Raw genomic sequence first — 22094 nt, forward strand, 5'->3', positions numbered from 1 at the left:
GCAAAGAAACTATCTATAGCTGGTAGAGCTACCTTGGCGTAGTGAGTTCTTCTTTCTGTTCCTAACTATTTCCTACAGTCCATAATGATTCCTAAAAGCATCTACAATGAGATTGAATGCATTGCCAGGCAATTTATATAGGGTTTCTTCGATGGCCGTCAAAAGATGTCCTTGGTCAATTGAGAGTCTGTTTGTCAACCTCGATCTTGTGGAGGGCTTGGCATTAGACATCTGAGGGACCAAAATACCTCTTTCATGATGAAGTTAGGATACAATTTAGTTTATAAACAAGATGCCTTATGGGTTCGAATTCTTTGTTCTAAGTATGGTATGAAGGATGATATATTTGGTAGTACCTCACGAGGGAAATGCTCTACTCTATAGGGAAAACTTATGCTGGTCAGTTGGAAATGAGATCAATATTAGATGTTGGAAAGATTTGTGGATACCGGAAGTGGGGCCTCGGATTGATCATATTCCAGCCCATGTTAATATTAATTTAGACTGTAGACTAAGTGAAATGGCCAATGAGGAGGGTTTTTAGAATCTGAAATTTTTTTGCCTTTGGTTATTGGAGGAAACAATTAGAAGTATTGTGGGTATCCCCCACCTCACCTGTCTACAAGTCCTGACAGGATTATTTGTGCTCGGACTTCTAGTGGTATTTTCTCTCTCAAAAGTGCTTATTGGTATATTCGGGAAAGGTCGTGGAAACTAAAGGATACACAGTGGAATATACCATGGAAATTCCAAGGACCCCAAAGGGTTAGATTCTTCATATGGTTAGTCCTAAAACAAAGATTGTTAACTAACGTGGAGTGTGTTAAGAGGGGAATAGGGTATGTCAGCTCTTGTGGTATGTGTGGGTATCATTCTGAAGATATATTACATGTCCTCAGAGATTATCCGACAATTAAAGAGATTTGGAAGCAAGTTATCCTAGGTGAAACTAGTGAGAGTTTTTTTTTTGTAACAGATCTTCTTCAGTGGTTTAAGTCTAATTTGCAATTTTACGAATTCAATCATCGATGATGTAAATTGGTCATGTTTATTTGGTTTACTAACCTGACGAATTTGAAAAAATTGGATTCTTTTTCTTTTTCAATGCGTCTCCTGGAATACATGTGAGATTTTTAAGATATCATATATATGGGCAAAACAATTTGTTTTCTTTCCACAGGGAGGACACATCTAGACGAAATGAACAAGTTTCAACAGCTGAGGTATTGGAAAGATGGATCAATCTTTGCACTAATGGGGCGGTTTAAATTGCTACTAGAAATGCTACAATGAGAGGAATCATAAAAAAAACGTAAATGGGAAGTGGATTATGGAATACAACAGATTTTTGGTTGCATTTGAGTGTTGTTTTGATTTCTTGAAAATCATATACAAGAGTTAATTATTAATATCATTACTAGTGCCTTCATAAATTATTTTTCTTGAGGTGAAAATCAAGTAAGATGAAAACTATAACAAGAATCTATGAATAGAAATTCTTAGACTTCATACGCATAAAGCTTATATCATTTGTAACCTTTTTCTTTTTCTACAAATAACTCCAGCTTTATACTTGATAGAGTATTATCGTATAAGGTTGTGTTTGTGATAGCCCGAAATAGGGCCTAATCGGAATAGTGGTTCCGTAACCACAAATCCGAAGTGAAATAGTTTAATTTTATAAATTTTTATTAGTTACTGATTGATTGAAATATTGTGTGAAAATATGGATAGGAAATTTTAATGCTTTAGTGCTTAATTGAATTTTTAGGACTAAATTGAGAAAAATGCAAAGTGTGTTAATTAGTGATTAAATGACTTAATTGAATTATTGCATGAAATTGGAAGTGTTTATGTGGCAATTAGACCATAAATTAGTGTTATGGACACAAAAGGGTATTTCTAGAAAAATATCTAAGTAATGGGTTAAGGGCATTTTTGTCCAAATTGGGTAAAAGACAAAATAAAGAGAAAATAAGTGTTCATCTTCTTCAAAAAAATCAGAAGCTTGCTGCCGAAAGTTTCAGGTTACCATAGTTAAGGGTTTTGATTTTCCTAAGCTCAATTGTAAGTGATTTCTTGCCCCGTTTTTAATTATTTTCGTATTTTTATACTTATTGAAGCTTGAATTTCATGTTTCTACTATTTAATTTAAATGAAATTAAAGTTTAAAAATTGACTCATTCATGATATAATTGTAAATTGATTAGTGATGTTAGATAATGAATGTTTGAAGTGTTAATTACAAGTTTTACTAGATGAATTTCAATGAAAAATGTTGAAAAAGGGCTAAATTGTGAAAGATGGTAAAGTGTGCATAAAGTTGTGATTTTGTGAAATTGAGGCCCGTTATGAGCATGAAATATGATTTAGTGAAGTTTGAAATTTAAGAATTTAGAGAATTTTATTTTTACGAGCTTAGGGACAAAAGTGGAATTTTTGAAAAGTTATGGGGAAAAATGTAAATGTGTCAAAATGTTGTGTATGAATTGTATTTGAATGGAATATTGATAAAATGTATTAAATTGTGTTAATATAGATCAAGAAAGAAGAAATAGTGCAAGTGATCGGGGAAAAGAGAAAGTTATCGACTAAATTACAAAAATAGTCTTTTTGCATCCGAGGTAAGTTATATGTAAATAATAGTTATATTTGTATAAATTGTGAATTATATTTGATATGTGAATTAATATTGGATGTGGAAGGAAAGTTGTTCATGAATTATTCAAGTGATAAAGTGTTGAAAATAAAGTGTTAAGTGTAAATTCCCGGTTGAACTTAGGAATAGAATTGGATACAAGTGACATGTCACTAGAGACCAGTGTTACAGTGTTACAGTGTTACAGTGAGTCCCGGGTGCTGGGTGATCTAACATGTGTTGCAGACACCTGACAGCTTGTGTGAGCAGGCCCGTGGACATTTCCAGTGTTATTGATCAGTGGTAGCTTCAGCTACATTTCAGTGGTAGCTATGGCTACATATCAGTGGTAGCTTCGGCTACATATCAATATGGCACTTATGTGCTAAATCTCTACGTATCCGTGTATATTCCAAGTGTTCAACGGGATTAATAATGAATTAAAGTGAATATGAAATGTTAAGTGTGAAAATGTATATGCAAGTGAATTGGTAAGATTGTGTATGTGTAAGTGATTGAAATTGCTAAGAAATGTTTTGATTAGTTATATGTTAAAAGTGTTAATTATTAATTGAGTAATTATTGTTTACATGTAACTTACTAAGCTATTTATAGCTTACACATCTCTTTCTTTCTTTTGTTTTATAGTGATTTGAACTTGATCGAATAGTGGACCGTCGGAGCTCGTATCACACTATCATAACCATCTCGGTATTGTGTGCTTTTCAAAATGTTTAAACTATGGCATGTATAGAGTCTTAATCATTTTGAGCATGTCCAAATGATATGGCTAATGTTAGCTATTGAAGTAGTTATTAAAGAATATGTTTTGGAGTTATGTATGTTTAAATGGTAACTAATTCAAAGAAGCAGTTTCTTTGACAGAAGCAGTGACGTGAATGTGAAAAATCACCATAAATAGTAGCAATGGATATAGAGGGTGAATGATATATAGAATTAAAGCTTATCAAGTCTATTTTTACATGAAAGAAACGGTGTAGGCAAAGAAATTTTATATTTTGAGATATTTAAATTTTAGTGAGACAGGGTCAGAATGGTTTTTGAAGTCCCCTGTTCTAACTTTAGAAAATCATTATAAATTGTACAGAAATAATTATAGGTCATAATTTATATGTTTAGATTCCTTAGTGAGTCTATTTTCAAAATAAATTAATGGTAACCTTATATGAATTCTGTACAATTATATATTTGATTTTTAGCGCCAAGAGGTCAGATCTGTCGAGCTGTGAAACAGGGGATACTTTAATGAATAAACTGTACTAATGTGCTAAGTCAAAAATTCTGAAAATTTTATGGTAAGTAGGAATATGAGTCTAGTTTCACAAAAAATTTACAGATTTAAATTTTGAGTTTCGTAACTCAAGTTATAATTAAATTAGTGATAGTTGCGCAGGTGGACAGTGTTGTTATGAACAGTGAATTTAATTTTAAAAGCAAATTTTTATGCTCCGAATCGGTAAGTTAAATTGGATGACATCTCGTACTCGATTCCGGAGACGGTCTCGGGTAAGGGGTGTTACATTTAGTGGTATCAGAGCTACGGTTTAGTCGATTCTCGGACTAACGTAGCGAGTGTAATAGACTATCTATACATGCCATAATTGAATAATGATAGTGTGACGACTCCTGACATCTTAAAATGTTTTTTTATAGTAATGGATTCTAACCGAGATACAGCTGATGATGCTCAAAGTAATGTGTCTGTTGAAAGTCGATTCGAGACTCAGGGTCAAGGAGATAAGGCTCGAGAAGCTTTTCTCCAAATGATGAACAATTGGTACACTGAGTTTGTTAGAACTAATCCTAATGCTCAACCTCCTCCGTCCCCTCCTATTCCTCAAGCTGTTCCCATAGCTCCTCAACAAACTGAAGTGTTAAAATTGTCAAAGCCTCCAGTGGACAAAATTCGAAAGTATGGAGCCGAAGAGTTCCGAGCTAATGTAAATGATGATCCTGAAAGAGCAGAGTTCTGGCTTGATAATACTATCAGAGTGTTGGATGAATTATCTTGTACTCCAGAAGAAAGTCTCAAATGTGCTATCTCATTGCTGAGGGATTCGGCTTATAATTGGTGGAAAACTTTAGTGTCAGTGGTGCCTAAAGAGAAAGTTACATGGGACTTCTTTCAAGAAGAATTCCGGAAGAAGTATGTGAGTCAGCGTTTCATTGATCAAAAGAGAAAAGAGTTTCTTGAATTGAAACAAGGGCGCATGACGGTAGCCGAATATGAGCGAGAATTTGTCAAATTAAGCAATTATGCCCAAGAGTGTGTATCTAATGAAGCTATATTGTGTAAAAGGTTTGAAGATGGATTAAACGAGGATATCCGATTGCTAGTGGGAATTCTTGAAATTAAAGAGTTAATGGTACTAGTTGAAAGAGCTATCAAGGCTGAAGAATTGAGCAAAGAGAAAAGAAAGGTGGAAAGTGAAGCAAGATATGAAAGAAAAAGATCAATGGGCAAGCCATTTCAGTCTCATGCGAAGAAGTTTAAAGAAATGAATACTCGATCGAATGTTTCTAGTGTGAATTTTCAAAGAGATCGAGGAAGACAATATTCAGGTTCTAAAGCTCAGGCAACTTCTATGGCAAGTACAGGTAGTGTTAAACCTACTAGACCGGAATGTCAACATTGTGGAAAACGACATTTGGGGAATGTTATTTAATCAGCCGAGCTTGTTTTAAATGTGGATCTCAAGATCATTTTGTGAAAGATTGTCCGGAAAGAGAAGAGATAGAAAAGTTTCAGAATGTGAGATCGAGCAGTGTGACTACTAGAGGAAAACCACAGAGAAATGTGGGGATTGGAACTAGTGGTAGAGGCGTAACAAAAGACACGACTGTAAGATCTGAAGTGGGAGCTCCAGCAAGAGCTTATGCCATCCGAGCTAGAGAGGAAGCATCTTCTCCTGATGTGATCACTGGTATATTTTCTCTTTACGACACTAATGTTCTTGCATTGATTGATCCTGGTTCTACTCACTCGTATGTATACATGAATTTAGTGTCTGATAAGAATTTGTGTGTTGAATTGACTGAGTATGTGGTTAAAGTGTCGAATCTTTTAGGCAAGCATGTGATAGTTGATAAAATATGCAAAAATTGTCCTTTGATTATACAAGGTCAGTGTTTCCCTGCCAACTTAATGTTGTTGCCATTTGATGAATTTGATGTTATTTTGGGAATGGATTGGTTAACATTACATAAGGCCAAGATAGATTGCAGTCAGAAAATTCTTGAGTTGAAGTGTGGTAGTGGTACAGTTCTTCGGGTTGAAACAGATAAGTCAAATGTGATGCCAATTGTGATTTCTGCCATGTTTGCTCAGAAATGTTTGAAAAATGGTTGTGAAGCATATCTTGCTTATGTGTTGAACACAAAAGTGTCTGAAATAAAGATCGAATCAGTGCCAGTGGTATGTGAATATGTAGATGTGTTCCCAGAAGAGTTGCCAGGTTTGCCTCCGATTAGAGAAGTAGAGTTTGGTATTGAAGTAATGCCAGGTACCGCTTCAATATCGATTGCTCCCTACAGAATGGCACCAACTGAATTAAAAGAATTAAAAGTGCAATTACAAGAGCTGACAGATAAAGGATTTGTTAGACCAAGTTACTCTCCGTGGGGTGCTCCCGTGCTATTTGTGAAGAAAAAGGATGGGACATTGAGATTGTGTATTGATTATCGTCAACTTAACAAAGTGACAGTGAAGAATAAGTATCCATTACCCCGAATAGATGACTTGTTTGATCAGTTAAAGGATGCCACAGTGTTTTTCAAAATTGATTTGAGATCCGGATATTATCAATTGAGGGTTAAAGAGTCAGATGTGCGAAAGACTGCTTTCAGAACCCGATATGGCCACTATGAATTTCTTGTAATGCCTTTTGGTCTGACTAATGCTCCAGCTATTTTTATGGATTTGATGAATCGAATTTTCCGGCCCTATTTGGATAAATTTGTTGTGGTGTTTATAGATGATATTCTTATTTATTCCCGAAGTGAAGCCGAGCATGCTGAACATTTAAGAATTGTGTTACAAACGCTGCGAGAAAAGAAATTGTTTGCTAAATTTAGCAAAAGTGAATTTTGGCTTAGTGAAGTTGGATTTTTGGGGCATATTGTCTCGGGAGATGGCATTCGAGTGGATCCGAATAAGATATCGGCAATAGTTGAGTGGAAGCCTCCAAGATATGTATCTAAAGTTAGGAGTTTTCTAGGCTTAGCCGGATATTATCGTCGATTTGTAGAAGGTTTTTCGATGATAGCTTCACCGATGACAAAATTGTTGCAAAAAGATGTTAAGTTCGAATGGACCGAGGAGTGTCAACAAAGTTTTGAGAAATTAAAGAAGTGTTTAACTGAGGCACCAGTGTTAGTGCAACTTGAGTCAGGAAAGGAATTTGTTGTTTATAGTGAAGCGTCACTAAATGGGCTTGGATGTGTATTGATGCAAGAAGGAAAGGTGATAGCGTATGCTTCTCGACAATTGAAACCGCATGAACGAAATTATCCTACCCATGATTTAGAGTTGGCTGCTATTGTCTTTGCTTTGAAGATTTGGCGTCATTATTTATATGGTGAGAAATGTCGTGTTTTTACAGATCATAAAAGTTTGAAATATGTTATAACACAAAAAGATCTGAATTTGCGGCAAAGAAGATGGTTGGAATTGTTGAAAGATTATGAACTTGTGATAGATTATCATCCGGGAAAAGCTAATATAGTTGCTGATGCTTTGAGCAGAAAGTCTCTCTTTGCTTTGAGAGCTTTGAATACGAGATTAACATTGACTGAAGATGGATCATTGTTTGCAGAGTTAAAAGCTAGACCATTGTTTCTTCAAGAAATTTGTGAGGCTCAGAAAGTGGATAATGAATTGCAAAGAAGAAAGACTCAGTGTGCAGTGGACAATAATTCTGATTTTCGGATTGATTCAGATGGATGTTTAATGTTTCGTGATAGAATATGTGTTCCAAAAAATGCTGATTTAATTCAGAAAATTTTGCAAGAAGCACATGATAGTCATTTGGCAGTTCACCCCGGTAGTGTAAAAATGTACAATGATTTGAAGAAATTTTATTGGTGGTCGGGTATGAAACAGGATATCTCCGAGTATGTGACAAAGTGTTTAGTGTGCCAACAAGTAAAAGCTGAACACCAAGTACCTTCAGGATTACTTCAACCTATTATGGTGCCCGAGTGGAAATGGGATAGAATTACTATGGATTTTGTTTCTGGATTGCCATTGTCACCGAAAAAGAAAGACTCAATTTGGGTTATAGTTGATCGATTGACTAAGTCGGCTCATTTCATTCCTGTGCGAATGAGTTTTTCACTTGACAAGTTAGCTGAATTGTATATTGCTGAGATAGTCCGATTACATGGTGTACCTATGTCTATTATATCTGATAGAGATCCACGATTTACTTCAAGGTTTTGGAAGAAATTACAAGAGGCATTGGGTACTAAATTGAATTTTAGTACAGCATTTCATCCCCAAACCGATGGACAGTCTGAAAGAGTAATTCAAATACTCGAAGACATGTTGAGATGTTGTGTATTGGAATTTGAAGGTAATTGGGAAAGATATTTACCTTTGGTGGAATTTGCTTATAATAATAGTTATCAGTCAAGCATAAAAATGGCACCTTATGAAGCGTTGTATGGACGAAAGTGTCGGACTCCATTATATTGGACTGAACTTAATGAAAATCAGTTACATGGAGTCGATTTGGTAAAAGAAACCGAAGAAAAAGTGAAGATAATCCGTGATTGTTTGAAAGCTGCATCGGATCGACAGAAGTCGTATGCGGACTTGAAAAGAAAAGAGATTGAGTTTCAAGTGGGAGATAAAGTATTTTTGAAAGTGTCTCCATGGAAGAAAATTTTGAGATTTGGCCGTAAAGGCAAATTAAGTCCAAGATTTATTGGTCCGTATGAAGTGATAGAAAGAATTGGTCCAGTGGCTTATCGATTGTCTTTACCACCGGAATTGGAAAGAATTCATAATGTGTTTCATGTTTCTATGTTGAGGCGATATCGATTGGACTCATCACATGTGATTTCACCGACTGAAGTGGAAATTCGATCGGATATGACATACGAAGAAGAACCGATTCGAGTCTTGGCACGAGAAGTGAAACAATTGAGAAACAAAGAAATTGCTTTAGTGAAAGTGTTATGGCAACGACATGGGGTGGAAGAGGCAACATGGGAAACCGAGGAGGCTATGAGGAAACAGTATCCCAACTTATTCACTGGTAAGATTTTCGGGGACGAAAATCCCTAAGGGGGGGAGAATTGTGATAGCCCGAAATAGGGCCTAATCGGAATAGTGGTTTCGTAACCACAAATCCGAAGTGAAATAGTTTAATTTTATAAATTTTTATTAGTTACTGATTGATTGAAATATTGTGTGAAAATATGGATAGGAAATTTTAATGCTTTAGTGCTTAATTGAATTTTTAGGACTAAATTGAGAAAAATGCAAAGTGTGTCTAATTAGTGATTAAATGACTTAATTGAATTATTGCATGAAATTGGAAGTGTTTATGTGGCAATTAGACCATAAATTAGTGTTATGGACACAAAAGGGTATTTCTAGAAAAATATCTAAGTAATGGGTCAATGGCATTTTTGTCCAAATTGGGTAAAAGACAAAATAAAGAGAAAATAAGTGTTCATCTTCTTCAAAAAAATCAGAAGCTTGCTGCCGAAAGTTTCAGGTTACCATAGTTAAGGGTTTTGATTTTCCTAAGCTCAATTGTAAGTGATTTCTTGCCCCGTTTTTAATTATTTTCGTATTTTTATGCTTATTGAAGCTTGAATTTCATGTTTCTACTATTTAATTTAAATGAAATTAAAGTTTAAAAATTGACCCATTCATGATATAATTGTAAATTGATTAGTGATGTTAGATAATGAATGTTTGAAGTGTTAATTACAAGTTTTACTAGATGAATTTCAATGAAAAATGTTGAAAAAGGGCTAAATTGTGAAAGATGGTAAAGTGTGCATAAAGTTGTGATTTTGTGAAATTGAGGCCTGTTATGAGCATGAAATATGATTTAGTGAAGTTTGAAATTTAAGAATTTAGAGAATTTTATTTTTACGAGCTTAGGGACAAAAGTGGAATTTTTAAAAAGTTATGGGGAAAAATGTAAATGTGTCAAAATGTTGTGTATGAATTGTATTTGAATGGAATATTGATAAAATGTATTAAATTGTGTTAATATAGATCAAGAAAGAATAAATAGTGCAAGTGATCGGGGAAAAGAGAAAGTTATCGACTAAATTACAAAAATAGTCGTTTTGCATCCGAGGTAAGTTATATGTAAATAATAGTTATATTTGTATAAATTGTGAATTATATTTGATATGTGAATTAATATTGAATGTGGAAGGAAAGTTGTTCATGAATTATTCAAGTGATAAAGTGTTGAAAATAAAGTGTTAAGTGTAAATTCCCGGTTGAACTTAGGAATAGAATTGGATACAAGTGACATGTCACTAGAGACCAGTGTTACAGTGTTACAGTGTTACAGTGTTACAGTGTTACAGTGAGTCCCGGGTGCTGGGTGATCTAGCATGTGTTGCAGACACCTGACAGCTTGTGTGAGCAGGCCCGTGGACATTTCCAGTGTTATTGATCAGTGGTAGCTTCGGCTACATTTCAGTGGTAGCTATGGCTACATATCAGTGGTAGCTTCGGCTAATATCAATGTGGCACTTATGTGCTAAATCTCTACGTATCCGTGTATATTCCAAGTGTTCAACGGGATTAATAATAATTAAAGTGAATATGAAATGTTAAGTGTGAAAATGTATATGCAAGTGAATTGGTAAGATTGTGTATGTGTAAGTGATTGAAATTGCTAAGAAATGTTTTGATTAGTTATATGTTAAAAGTGTTAATTATTAATTGAGTAATTATTGTTTACATGTAACTTACTAAGCTATTTATAGCTTACACATCTCTTTCTTTCTTTTGTTTTATAGTGATTTGAACTTGATCGAATAGTGGACCGTCGGAGCTCGTATCACACTATCATAACCATCTCGGTATTATGTGCTTTTCAAAATGTTTAAACTATGGCATGTATAGAGTCTTAATCATTTTGAGCATGTCCAAATGATATGGCTAATGTTAGCTATTGAAGTAATTATTAAAGAATATGTTTTGGAGTTATGTATGTTTAAATGGTAACTAATTCAAAGAAGCAGTTTCTTTGACAGCAGCAGTGACGTGAATGTGAAAAATCACCATAAATAGTAGAAATGGAATTAGAGGGTGAATGATATATATAATTAAAGCTTATCAAGTCTATTTTTACATGAAAGAAACGGTGTAGGCAAAGGAATTTTATATTTTGAGATATTTAAATTTTAGTGAGACAGGGTCAGAATGGTTTTTGAAGTCCCCTATTCTAATTTTAGAAAATCATTATAAATTGTACAGAAATAATTATAGGTCATAATTTATATGTTTAGATTCCTTAGTGAGTCTATTTTCAAAATAAATTAATGGTAACCTTATATGAATTCTGTACAATTATATATTTGATTTTTAGCGCCAAGAGGTCAGATCTGTCGAGCTGTGAAACAGGGGATACTTTAATGAATAAACTGTACTAATGTGCTAAGTCAAAAATTCTGAAAATTTTATGGTAAGTAGGAATATGAGTCTAGTTTCACAAAAAATTTACAGATTTAAATTTTGAGTTTCGTAACTCAAGTTATAATTAAATTAGTGACAGTTGCGCAGGTGGACAGTGTTGTTATGAACAGTGAATTTAATTTTAAAAGCAAATTTTTATGCTCCGAATCGGTAAGTTAAATTGGATGACATCTCGTACTCGATTCCGGAGACGGTCTCGGGTAAGGGGTGTTACAGTATTAGTCGGCTACTAAGCTTACAAGCATGCCTAAAAATTTAAGAAATTATAACATTTGCCCATTTAATACTTAAAGAATAGAGTGGCATGGTTTCTTTTGGGGAAAAATGATGGTAGGACTTAGATATCCATACATGCATGCTACTCAGCTTCCTAATTTGAATTAATGAAAGAAGTAATTTAGACGGTGAAAATTCAAAATAATAAATTGGTATTAGTTTGAACTTTGAACTTGTAGAACTAATGTACATCAATTTGATTTTTTTTATCTTTGTATAATTTGAAAACATTAAAAAATGTATATTTTTAATTAAAAATTCGGATGAATTTCTCGATTAAGTTTTAGTTTGATTGGTATCAATATTGTTGTCAGTGCAAGATGACGTGAGTTTAAGTGTGCTGAAACGTATTATTTTCCTATTTAAAGGTTGAAAAAGAACTATAAATAGTTCTAAACATTGTATAAAAAAAAGATATAATAAAAACTGAAATTAATATTAAAAAAATCGTACAGATTTTGTGTTAGCATGAATAATATTTTTGTTATTTGGATCAGGTTGAATATAAAATCCTACTTATATTTTTTAGTTGGATTAGAGCTGAAAAGCAAATAGGGAAAAAAAACATTTTGAAGATTTTCTAATAAATTTTGAAAATTTTAATTTTTAAAAGTTAATAGTCTTTTGCATTTCTAATTTTTATTAAAAATTAGAAAAAATATTTAGAAGTTATTTTTAATTTCTTTTCCAAGTTTTGGATTTTTTTAATTTCCTTTTTTTTAATTTTAAATTATTCATTGATGTATATAAGATAAAATAGTGCTACACCGATAATAAAAGATTAACAATTAAAATTTTCAATTAAAAGGGTAGAGGTCAAATTAAATAAAATTATAAATATTGATGATTAACTTTGATATTATACCACATATACAAGATTTAAAAAAAATATGATTTTAATAAATAAATTATTTATCGAACATACAAATGCAAATATAGTGCAAGAATTTCTATAAGGCTTTTGTTATGCGTTTGATTAATTGAGGACATTAAGTTAATTAAAAGCTTATAGTATAAATAGAAAAAATACAATATTAAATTACAATAATTTTCATTATAAAAATAAAAAAAGTTAATAAAAAATTAAATTTCATGGGGGCCAAAAATTCAAATTAAAATAAAAGGAGGACCAAAGAAAAAGAAAAGGAAAAAGGTTAAAAAATCTATGAGACCAATTCGTGATTTATGAGGTGTCCCCTGTCAATTCTCTTTTATTCAAACAATCGTCCCGTACTCTGAAAAACCAGAAAATAAAAATAATATTGAATATTTAAATCCATATTTTTACTTTACCGATAATTTATATATTTTCCTCTCGTCCCGATAAAAAGTTCTTTCTCCAATTAATTACAAATCCGCCACTTACCTTTTTAGAAAATTTAATACGATTTGCTTATTAAGAAAAAATGTTTATATAAATAGGCACCTTATTTTTCCATTAAGGATCTCTCTCAGTTTCAGAGCTCAAAAACAAAGCTTAAAACTCTCTAACTCAGTTTTCTCCTCAACCAAAGCCAGAAACAAAGTCTCTTCTTTGAACTCTAAATCAAAATTTATTTCAATGATTTTTCTTTTTTTTTTCTTTTCAGTTTTCTTTAAAATTGATATTTTGATTTGTTTGTTGCAGCAGTTGATTCAGTTTTCGGCCGATGGGAAAAAAAACAAGTGAGTGTTTGAATGAATGTTTATATTTTTGAGGAATTTCGGTTTTTGATCGAGATTGGAAGAAAAAAAAATGAGGGTGAAGGAAATGCATCCGCTATGTTGTATATCGTTGGAGAGTCTCGGCATCGGCGACCAATCACCGGAGGTTACGTTGACTCGAACCAGGAGCATGCCGGCGAAGGCTTTATTTGGATCTGAAACAGGCAATGCGGGGAGGTTAATGGCGGGAGGATCCGAAGGCACCGTTGCTGGAATTCTCTACAAGTGGACAAATTATGGCAAAGGATGGAGATCTAGGTGGTTTTTGCTTCGTAATGTAATGTTATCTTACTCGAAAACTCGCCGGCCGGAGACTCTAAACCTCCCCTCTCCGGACGACGTCAGATTGATCGGTGATATCTCAACCAATCGGCTTTCGAGGATCGACAGTTGTAGCGGTAGACGGAAGAATCAGAAAACCGTTGGCATTGTTCATTTAAAGGTATATGATATATACATCAGAAAATCAAAATAAAAATTCGAAACGTCCATCCAAAACAACAAAAGAAAAGATAATTGAACAAACAGATGATCAGACTGATCCATTTTGGCGGTAATATATTTTCGAGAAATAATTCCTACTTTATTTTGATTCAAAACATGAAGCAAGTATTGCCAATTATGTCATTTTACACTAGTTTTACTGACCGTGAAACTTTTCATCTAAAAAACAAAACAAAATTATCAGTGAAAAATAGACATTGATATCTGAGCTAAAGCAACAAAAAGGGCAATTGAAAGGCAAGAACCGTAAGTTTCTTGCATTGTTCGGCATGTAATGTACTGTTTGATCTGTAAAAGGGTCCTCAAATCTATAAACTCTCGTTTTCTCCCTCCCTTTTTGTTTTGTGATTTGCGATTTTCATATTTAACTTGGGGGGAAAAGTAAGATAAAATAGAAAAAAAAGTTATATTTTAATATATATTTACCGTTTTAACTGGTTGTTTATGTTGAGTGGGTCACATCAGCAGGTGGGTTTGGAGAGCTGTGATAGTGTATGCTTTTAGGTCTAGCAATTAAGCTCTGGTCAGTCGTCATTGTTTAAATTGGTATTTGAATAGATGATCGAAGTTTTTTAAAGCCATCAACATCGATTCAAACTACTTGAAATCTGAAATTATTTCCTCCTCCCCTCGGTTTTTCTTTTTGATCTTTTTGCCTCTCTTTTTCTTTCACTTCCCACGTTTTATCATATCTATTCTTTGCCTTCGGTTGCCAGCTACTGTAGTTCTGGCCTTTTGGGTCTCAAAGTACTGTTCTTTTTTCACTAAGGTGATGGTGAAAGAAATGACGAGACTTCAAATGATCTCATAAAGTTAATCAATTTACATTAACAGAGACCATGTAAAATAAAAGATGAGGATAGCATGGAGTACTTCTCCGAAATATCGAAGTGGGTGTTGTTTGTAGTCGTCCTTAGTTTGAGGTTTGTATTGTTTGTCTTGTAATAAAGATGTAACTTCTTTTTTCTTTATTAATTTTTACATGGTCGTCTTTAGTTTGTAGGCATTGAAATAAACAATGAAGAAAGTGGGGGGTATGAGACTAGTTGGTGGGCTTTCCTCGTTAAATTGTATAGAATTTTATGGTGAACACTGTTTAGAAACACGTGAAAACTGAAGGTACATAATAGCATTTCTTTCTCTTGATTTTAAGATATTCTCCTGTGCACAAGTAGATCGAAATGGTGATTCATTGTCTTTGTTTTATGTCCCTTGACAGTTGTAATGCTTAAAAGGTCGAAATTGGCATCGGCTTTTGTGATGAAATTTGGTTTTGTTTTTATTTCACCTGGGGTTTTTTTGTTTATTTGTTGCTAAAACAATTTTCTCCCATTATTAGAGACTTAAAAAGTCTGGTTATTTTGTGCAATCATCTGGTGTTTGATGGTAAATCGGGTTCGGTTCCTGCTGAGGTTTCACCTTCTCAGATATCTCTTTTTAGAACAATTTCAGCAATTAATCTACCTATCTTGGCGAGGGGCTCAAGGCTTTAGTTTTGAGCCTTTCAACTGGCATTTTTTGAATTGACAGAATTTATTCTTTTTCTCCTTTTTTTTTTTAAATTTTGGAAAACGACTTTTATAATGTATCATTCATGTATTTCTTCTGTGAATTTGCTTTTGTTTTGTTCAAACTGTGAGTTTGTTTTATGTGATCATGAAATGAGGCATATAATATCTTGGCATTCTATGTGACCTTACCACAGTAATGGACTTACATAACTCATGGGGGTGTTATTTGAATTCTTGTAGCAGATTTCATCATTCCGTGAGAGCAAATCTGATGATAGACGTTTTTACATTTTCACTGCTAAGAAGACCCTTCATTTGAGAACTGATTCAAAGAGAGATCGGGTTGCTTGGATTCAAGCTTTGGTATCAACCGGGAGCCTCCTTCCGCTGAGACCATTAAACGATAATCTCTCCCTTGTACCCCATGATTTGTCTATATCAACTGATAGGCTCAAGAAACGTTTGCATGAGGAGGGAATCAATGATGACCTTGTGAAGGATTGCGAGCAGATTATGCTTTCAGAGTTCTCGGAGATACAAGGGCAACTTAAAGTTCTATGTGAAGAAAGATCTAATTTTCTGGACACAATAAGGCAGTTGGAGGTAATTTCAGCTTGATTTTTAGTTATTGGTTTTTTTTTTCTGAGGGGGAGGAAGGCGGGGGGGGGGACTTAAATAGTTTGGTGAGCTAAAATTAATTTACTGGATTAGATTGCAGATCAACTTAGTTAGACTTGGACCAGTATCAAGTTCGACTTAACGAAATTAAAATGATAAAAATGTGCTTGTATTTTATGGTATTTTGTATGAAGAGAGGGTCCCCTCAGCAGCCTCAGGTTGGTAATTAGCTCATCTGGTGAATTCAAAGTGAATAGTTATTTTAATTTATGGATAAACATATACTGTGACAAATGAGAGTATGGAGGTCAAGTAAAAATAGTACCAATAATCTTTTATATATGATATGATGAGAACTATCCTTGATTATGTTGATGGCTACTGGAAATGAATATCGGTGATTTTGGTCAACAGTAAAACAAACGTATTCTGTTATTTGATGCATTAGAGCTGATGGGTTTTCTCCAGGCTATACAAGTGAAGATTGCTAATGGAGGGTAATTAGTTTAGTGATATCTGGTTCTGCTTTTGCAATTGTTTCTCACTATTGTATGTTCTATTGAAAGTTTGGATTTGGAGTATAATTTCTAGAATTTGTATGTTATAAAATTTACCGAGTTTCCATCTATTCTAATCAAAGTTGTTTTCATGCAGCATGTGTTGTTCTGGTATGTTTGGTTTATTGCATTTTGTAACATCATAATAATGTATTTCCATTGCACTTCTAATCTCCCTATTTGTAGAAGGACTATAGGAAATTACCTTAAATCCTTGGTGTAAATGGAATCCCTAGTGGATCAATAAAACTCCAATACTCAGATAGTCAGATTGGTGGGATTGCTAAACTGCGTGTTTTAATTATCTCATCTTTTAAAGTGCTGTCTTTATTATTGTTCATTTTAGTCATCTGTCTGTTAAGTTGATTCTTTTATAAAATTGCATGATACCACATCATTTCTTAATGACTTTTCGAAAGCATTATGGTGCTAAGCTTTATCGTTTCTGTTGCACTGATAAGTTTCTTCTTCTTCTTCTTCTTATTATTATTTTTGGCATGTTCAGGCCTATAATATCGAAACTGAAACCTCTGGATTTCATGGAGACTACCAGTTGACGAAGCATGAATGTTCCAGTTTGGGGCGTGGAAATAGTGGTACATGCCCCATTTGTGACTTTGGTTCCATCTTTCTTCATGCATGAATGTCTGACTCATATGTTTTGCTTGTTAAAATTAGAAATTGTTAGCAAAGGAAGGTAGTCTTTGTTGTTTCGTACAGACCTGTTGTTATATCCACTGGCACTTCATGCATAAACTGATTTCATGTAGTTTTAGATGCGCATTCTTGAGTGAGAAATTCTCATTATCCTAAGTTTCAACTGCAATTTCCTGTCTTCTACTTATTTGCCATCATCATTCTCATTATATTTAACTTAAATGCAAGTTTGCTCAGAAATGCTGTGATAAGTATCTTATTATTAAGCTCTGTTTCTGGTTACTAATTCTTGTTCTGTTCTCTTCTTGTTTGGGTTCTCAGAATGCAGCACAACCGAATCGTCTGATGATATTGAGAAACAAGAGCTTGAGGAAGTTTCTTATGAAGAAGGAACCTTGTTCTTTGATACAAAGGAGTATTTTACTGAACCTGCTGTTAGTTGTGGATCTGTCAGAGGGGCAATGGATCATGCAGATGATCTCGAAGAAACTGAAAAACAATTGGATAATGTGGAAAAGATTCATTCTGATAAAGAAGATTGTGATTCCAGATATCCTCAAATTGAGAGACGAAAAAAACTTCCTGATCCAGTTGAAGAAGTGAAAGGGGTTAGCCTTTGGTCTATGATCAAAGACAATGTGGGAAAGGATCTCACACGAGTATGTCTCCCTGTTTACTTTAATGAACCAATATCATCCCTTCAGAAATGTTTTGAGGACCTAGAATATTCATATCTTTTGGACCGAGCATACAAGTACGGAAAAGAAGTATGTTATTCATACTCTTCATCTTTAATATTTTGTGTTTCTCTTGATAAATATACTAGTTATCTCTGGGTATAACAAAATTTTATCAAGTTGTCAAATTTGCAACAGGGGGGACATCGAGAATTTGAGAAATTGCTGTTCTGTCTAGAGTGAAGTTTGAGAAATCTCACCCCCTCAAACATCTTCTGTCCCAAAATTTTTTGAACTTTTTGCAATGCTTTTTAAGGCTCTGTAAACATGAGTAGATGCCCTTGCTTTATACTAGTTCAATCTGATTGTCTGCTTTATCCGCGTCTTCTGTTACATTCTCAGGGTAACAGTCTCCAACGGATTCTTAACGTTGCTGCATTTGCTGTTTCTGGGTATGCTTCCTCTGAAGGCCGACACTGTAAGCCCTTCAATCCATTACTAGGAGAAACTTATGAAGCAGACTATCCTGACAAAGGAGTTCGTTTTTTCTCTGAGAAGGTCAGCATTCCAGATCTATCAATGACTTGACTTCATATTAAGAAATATGCATCTTTATATTGAAACTAGAATCGACAAGTTATGAATTTTTGCCATTATTTTGAGTAAGCCGAGTGCTTTTGACTTTTCAGTTGCTAGGGGAGTCAATTAAATGGTTTACTTTTGCATACCCTTTGCTAATACACACACATATGTATATTTCTTTAAATGAGGAAATCACTTTCATCATTTTCTTCTTTAATACGGACAATCAAAATGTAGGGAATTATTGACATAATAGTGTCTTGAATAATATTTTGGACCTGTTATCTGGAAAATGAAATTCTGTGGAGAGTTCTAGGAAGGAAACTTTCATGTTCAAGCAATTATAGCCTTGACATTCTCAAAACAGTGAAAAGAAACACTACAAAAGTGTTTTTTGAGAACTTAGGAAGGAAACTTAAATTATGTTACTTCTGTAGGCCTTTAGAGTATTTACCTTCCTAAGTAGTTGCTTTTTTTTATCTGGATGTGAAAGCAAATATTGTGCTTCAGTTCCGTAGCAAGTATGACTTACCTCCTCAAGTTTTATAGGTTAGTCACCACCCAACCCTTATTGCCTGTCATTGTGAAGGAAAAGGGTGGAAATTCTGGGGCGACAGTAACCTCCGCACAAAGTTTTGGGGACGTTCAATTCAGCTTGACCCTGTTGGAGTTCTGACCCTAGAGTTTGATGATGGTGAAATATTTCAGTGGAGCAAGGTGTGCACTATTGGGCTTTGTGTTTACTGGATGTTCCATTTAGGTGTTTCTGTATGCTCGCTTTCATTTCTGTTTGCGTGGTATGAATTGTTTGAACTTATTCTCTGCAGGTAACAACTAGTATTTATAATCTTATCCTTGGTAAAGTGTATTGCGATCACCATGGTTTGATGCACATTCACGGGAATCGCCAGTATTCATGCAAACTCAAATTCAAAGAGCAATCTATTCTTGACCGAAACCCTCACCAGGTTAGTTTCAATCTAATTGTGTTATCCCCCTTGATTGCTTCATACTTATAGTAGTTTATCTTCTGTGTCTTAAAAGATTTATTTATTTAGTATTTTTTTTATCCTGGCCTTCATTTACTTAGGTCCATGGGTTTGTTGAAGATCTTTCGGGTAAAAAAGTTGCAACATTAATTGGCAAATGGGATGACAGCATGTATTATATCAACGGTGATGGGAGTGGCAGGCCAAAGGACTGCAGCCCTTCATCAAGTGCCACCTTACTATGGAAGAGGAACAAGCCACCGCCTAATCTGACTCGCTACAACTTAACATCATTTGCAATTACACTAAATGAACTAACGCCTGGACTACAGGTAGAGATGATGTGTTGCATCAGTTTCTCATAAGCAATTTCTTTTTTTCTCTTATGGCTATCTAATTGTTTTCTATAGCTTTGTCTGATCTCGGGTATTTGATCACGGATTAAGGAGAATCTTCCACCTACGGATTCAAGGCTTCGACCAGACCAACGTCATTTGGAGAATGGGGAATATGATAGAGCAAATTCAGAGAAACAACGACTAGAGAGGAGGCAGAGAATGGTATGTTTCCACTACCTTGATTTTCATGTATCCAAGCTCATGCATTCGTTTGCTAACTAGGATGCCTCATAAATGGATTGTTGCCTCCAGAAAAACCTCCTATGTTTTGTTTTATGCATCTTGGTTTGCAAATCTTTCGTTCATTTGCATTTTCATTCAAATTTATTTACATTTGATTTAGATAGATGACCTATATTATGAAGGAAGGGTTTGATTCCAAGTGAAGGTTAACTCAATTGACTTTTAACTCCACAGTACCGTATAATTCAAGACTGGGAAGTAAAAATTGGCATTGATGCCTTGTTTTGTAATTGAAACTTGTGATCCAAGTGGTGATCTGTGAGATGTCAATTTCAGTACTGTAGATTCAAACAAACAATTATTTTGGGCAGTAGTTATTAGTTTGTACAAAGTTCATGGGAAAATCCTATTAATTTACAGGGAAAATTGACAACATTACCCCACCTTCTGGACATGTCTGCACCATTGAATGATTTTCGAAACTGTGGCCTGAATATATCGCTGTAGTAACTTACTGTTAGATTCTATGTTAAAAGATATTGGCAAAATTTTCTATTTCTAGGTAGGTCTTGATCTATATTATTGCTTTTACTCCTTGCTATTCACGCTGCCCGTGGTCCAACACAGTCGAGAAAACTACAAGAAAATGGGTGGAAGCCTAGATGGTTTCAGAGAGACAGTGAAAATGGGTCCTTCCGCTATGTGGGTGGTTATTGGGAATCAAGAGAACAAGCGAAATGGGATGGCTGCCCGAATATATTTGGTGAATTCAACGAGGTTGTCGATTCCTCCGAACAAGGCTGACTTCACTTTTAGGTTAGTAACTACATTGACCATGTTCATCTTATTTTACTTGAATATCATATTCTAGCTACCACATTTTCTGCTACAACGGCTCAGTTTTGTTGTTTAGATCTAACTATGCATAATTTCTTTTTAATAGTTTAGAATCGGCAAATCTTGGGAACAATCACGGAGCAAATTGAGACGATAAACACGTAAGTAGCTTTAATTCCTGATTGCCGTCTCTATGTTTCTGCGAATCTTAAAGTGAGTTAAATATATAGTAAGGATAGGTAAGAGCCTGAATTTTTCTGTAACATGTCTCTATTGTGGGAATCGTATGTGTAATGTTATCTCTCAATAGTTCGTTTATTCCATAGCTCCATCTCAAAATTTAATTTCATAATTATTTGTATTTTCTTTCTATGAATAAATGAAATGAAAAGGAGAAAAAAGAAGTCTTATTTCTTGTTGTTTGTAGTTCGAGATATGAAATTAACCTTTGGTAATAATTGGTGGAATTAATCTTGGAAATTAACCATTCTATTATATTAAAATGTTAGTTGTAGAGTGGGATCTCCCATTAGAACGATGTAATCTATTTAAGTGACAATTAGATTTTGTCGATATGTTATTTATAATAAATTTATAAAAAAATTATTGTAAAAATCAAATGTAGTTTTAATTGAAGTGATATTATTAAAATAATAAAATGTATGAATTCATGATTTTGTAATAGATATTATATATGACGTAATTAAATGTGAAAATATATTTCTAGGAAGCATGGGTCTCGACCGAATTAAAGTCGCAACATTTTTCGAACTACAATGAATTTGTAAATTGTAGTTGTTAGAAAACCCTAAAATTTCCTATTTTCTTGTAGTATGTTTATAATTGCACTAGGGGAGGGTCGTGTCGTTCATTCAATTTTTTTTTTTCACTTCATATGGGTAAGGTTGATTTTGATATCACTAGATGGAGTTTAATGTGTAGATTTCTTTAAGATTTTATTTTGGTTTACATTTTTTTATGTTTGAGTTTTGTTCAGTCTGTAAAATCCAAATTTATGAATATATATTGGTTATTTATAATTTTTCATTCTTTTATTTATCAATCTAACAAAGTTGTTTTTCTTGTTCTGGTGCTTACTTTGTGAATTGATTAATTTAATTGTTGAACTGTATAAGTTGAATTTGAAAAATTAAAAAATCTAACTTGAATGGATAAAAAATGGGGAATAACAAGTAAAAAAAAAGTTTAAAATAGTTAAACTTGATTTTTTTAACAAAAAATTTAAAAAAAAAAATTCACTATGC

At 33.8% G+C, this 22094-nt stretch overlaps 2 protein-coding genes across 12 annotated transcripts; both read left to right on the plus strand.

Annotated features, from left to right (window-relative positions):
- The first annotated feature begins 5082 nt into the window (after nt 1–5082).
- Nucleotides 5083–7813, plus strand: LOC107892451 (uncharacterized). Its single transcript, XM_041100248.1, has 3 exons — nt 5083–5583; nt 7474–7614; nt 7761–7813. The coding sequence occupies exons 1-3, from the start codon at nt 5283–5285 to the stop codon at nt 7811–7813; spliced, it is 495 nt and encodes a 164-aa protein (XP_040956182.1). The 5' UTR covers nt 5083–5282.
- Nucleotides 7814–12979: 5166 nt separating this feature from the next.
- On the plus strand, nt 12980–21244 carry LOC107890647 (oxysterol-binding protein-related protein 2A). 11 transcript variants are annotated; one of them, XM_041101196.1, is made up of 12 exons: nt 12980–13137; nt 13240–13758; nt 15572–15934; nt 17012–17102; nt 17485–17930; nt 18243–18398; nt 18972–19139; nt 19250–19390; nt 19513–19743; nt 19858–19971; nt 20555–20808; nt 20941–21244. In XM_041101196.1, the coding sequence occupies exons 2-12, from the start codon at nt 13348–13350 to the stop codon at nt 20984–20986; spliced, it is 2421 nt and encodes an 806-aa protein (XP_040957130.1). In that variant the 5' UTR covers nt 12980–13137; nt 13240–13347; the 3' UTR covers nt 20987–21244. The 11 variants fall into 11 exon arrangements, 9 of the variants coding, with proteins under 9 accessions (XP_040957130.1, XP_040957133.1, XP_040957134.1 ...); XM_041101199.1 differs by having other exon boundaries at nt 15575–15934; XM_041101200.1 differs by having other exon boundaries at nt 12981–13137; nt 20936–21244.
- The last annotated feature ends 850 nt before the right edge of the window (nt 21245–22094 follow it).

The sequence above is a fragment of the Gossypium hirsutum genome, chromosome D09 (genome assembly GCF_007990345.1).
Source record: "Gossypium hirsutum isolate 1008001.06 chromosome D09, Gossypium_hirsutum_v2.1, whole genome shotgun sequence".
Taxonomy (NCBI): Eukaryota; Viridiplantae; Streptophyta; class Magnoliopsida; order Malvales; family Malvaceae; genus Gossypium; species Gossypium hirsutum.

Coding starts and splice junctions, on each gene's coding strand:
- LOC107892451 (XM_041100248.1), top strand. CDS start 5,283: ATGTCAACATTGTGGAAAACGACATTTGGGGAATGTTATTTAATCAGC. Junction 5,584..7,473: donor TTCTCCTGATGTGATCACTG/GTATATTTTCTC, acceptor CATTGTTTGCAG/AGTTAAAAGCTAGACCATTG. Junction 7,615..7,760: donor AGATGGATGTTTAATGTTTC/GTGATAGAATAT, acceptor GGTATGAAACAG/GATATCTCCGAGTATGTGAC.
- LOC107890647 (XM_041101196.1), top strand. CDS start 13,348: ATGAGGGTGAAGGAAATGCATCCGCTATGTTGTATATCGTTGGAGAGT. Junction 15,935..17,011: donor ACACAATAAGGCAGTTGGAG/GTAATTTCAGCT, acceptor TGGCATGTTCAG/GCCTATAATATCGAAACTGA. Junction 17,103..17,484: donor TTTGGGGCGTGGAAATAGTG/GTACATGCCCCA, acceptor TTGGGTTCTCAG/AATGCAGCACAACCGAATCG.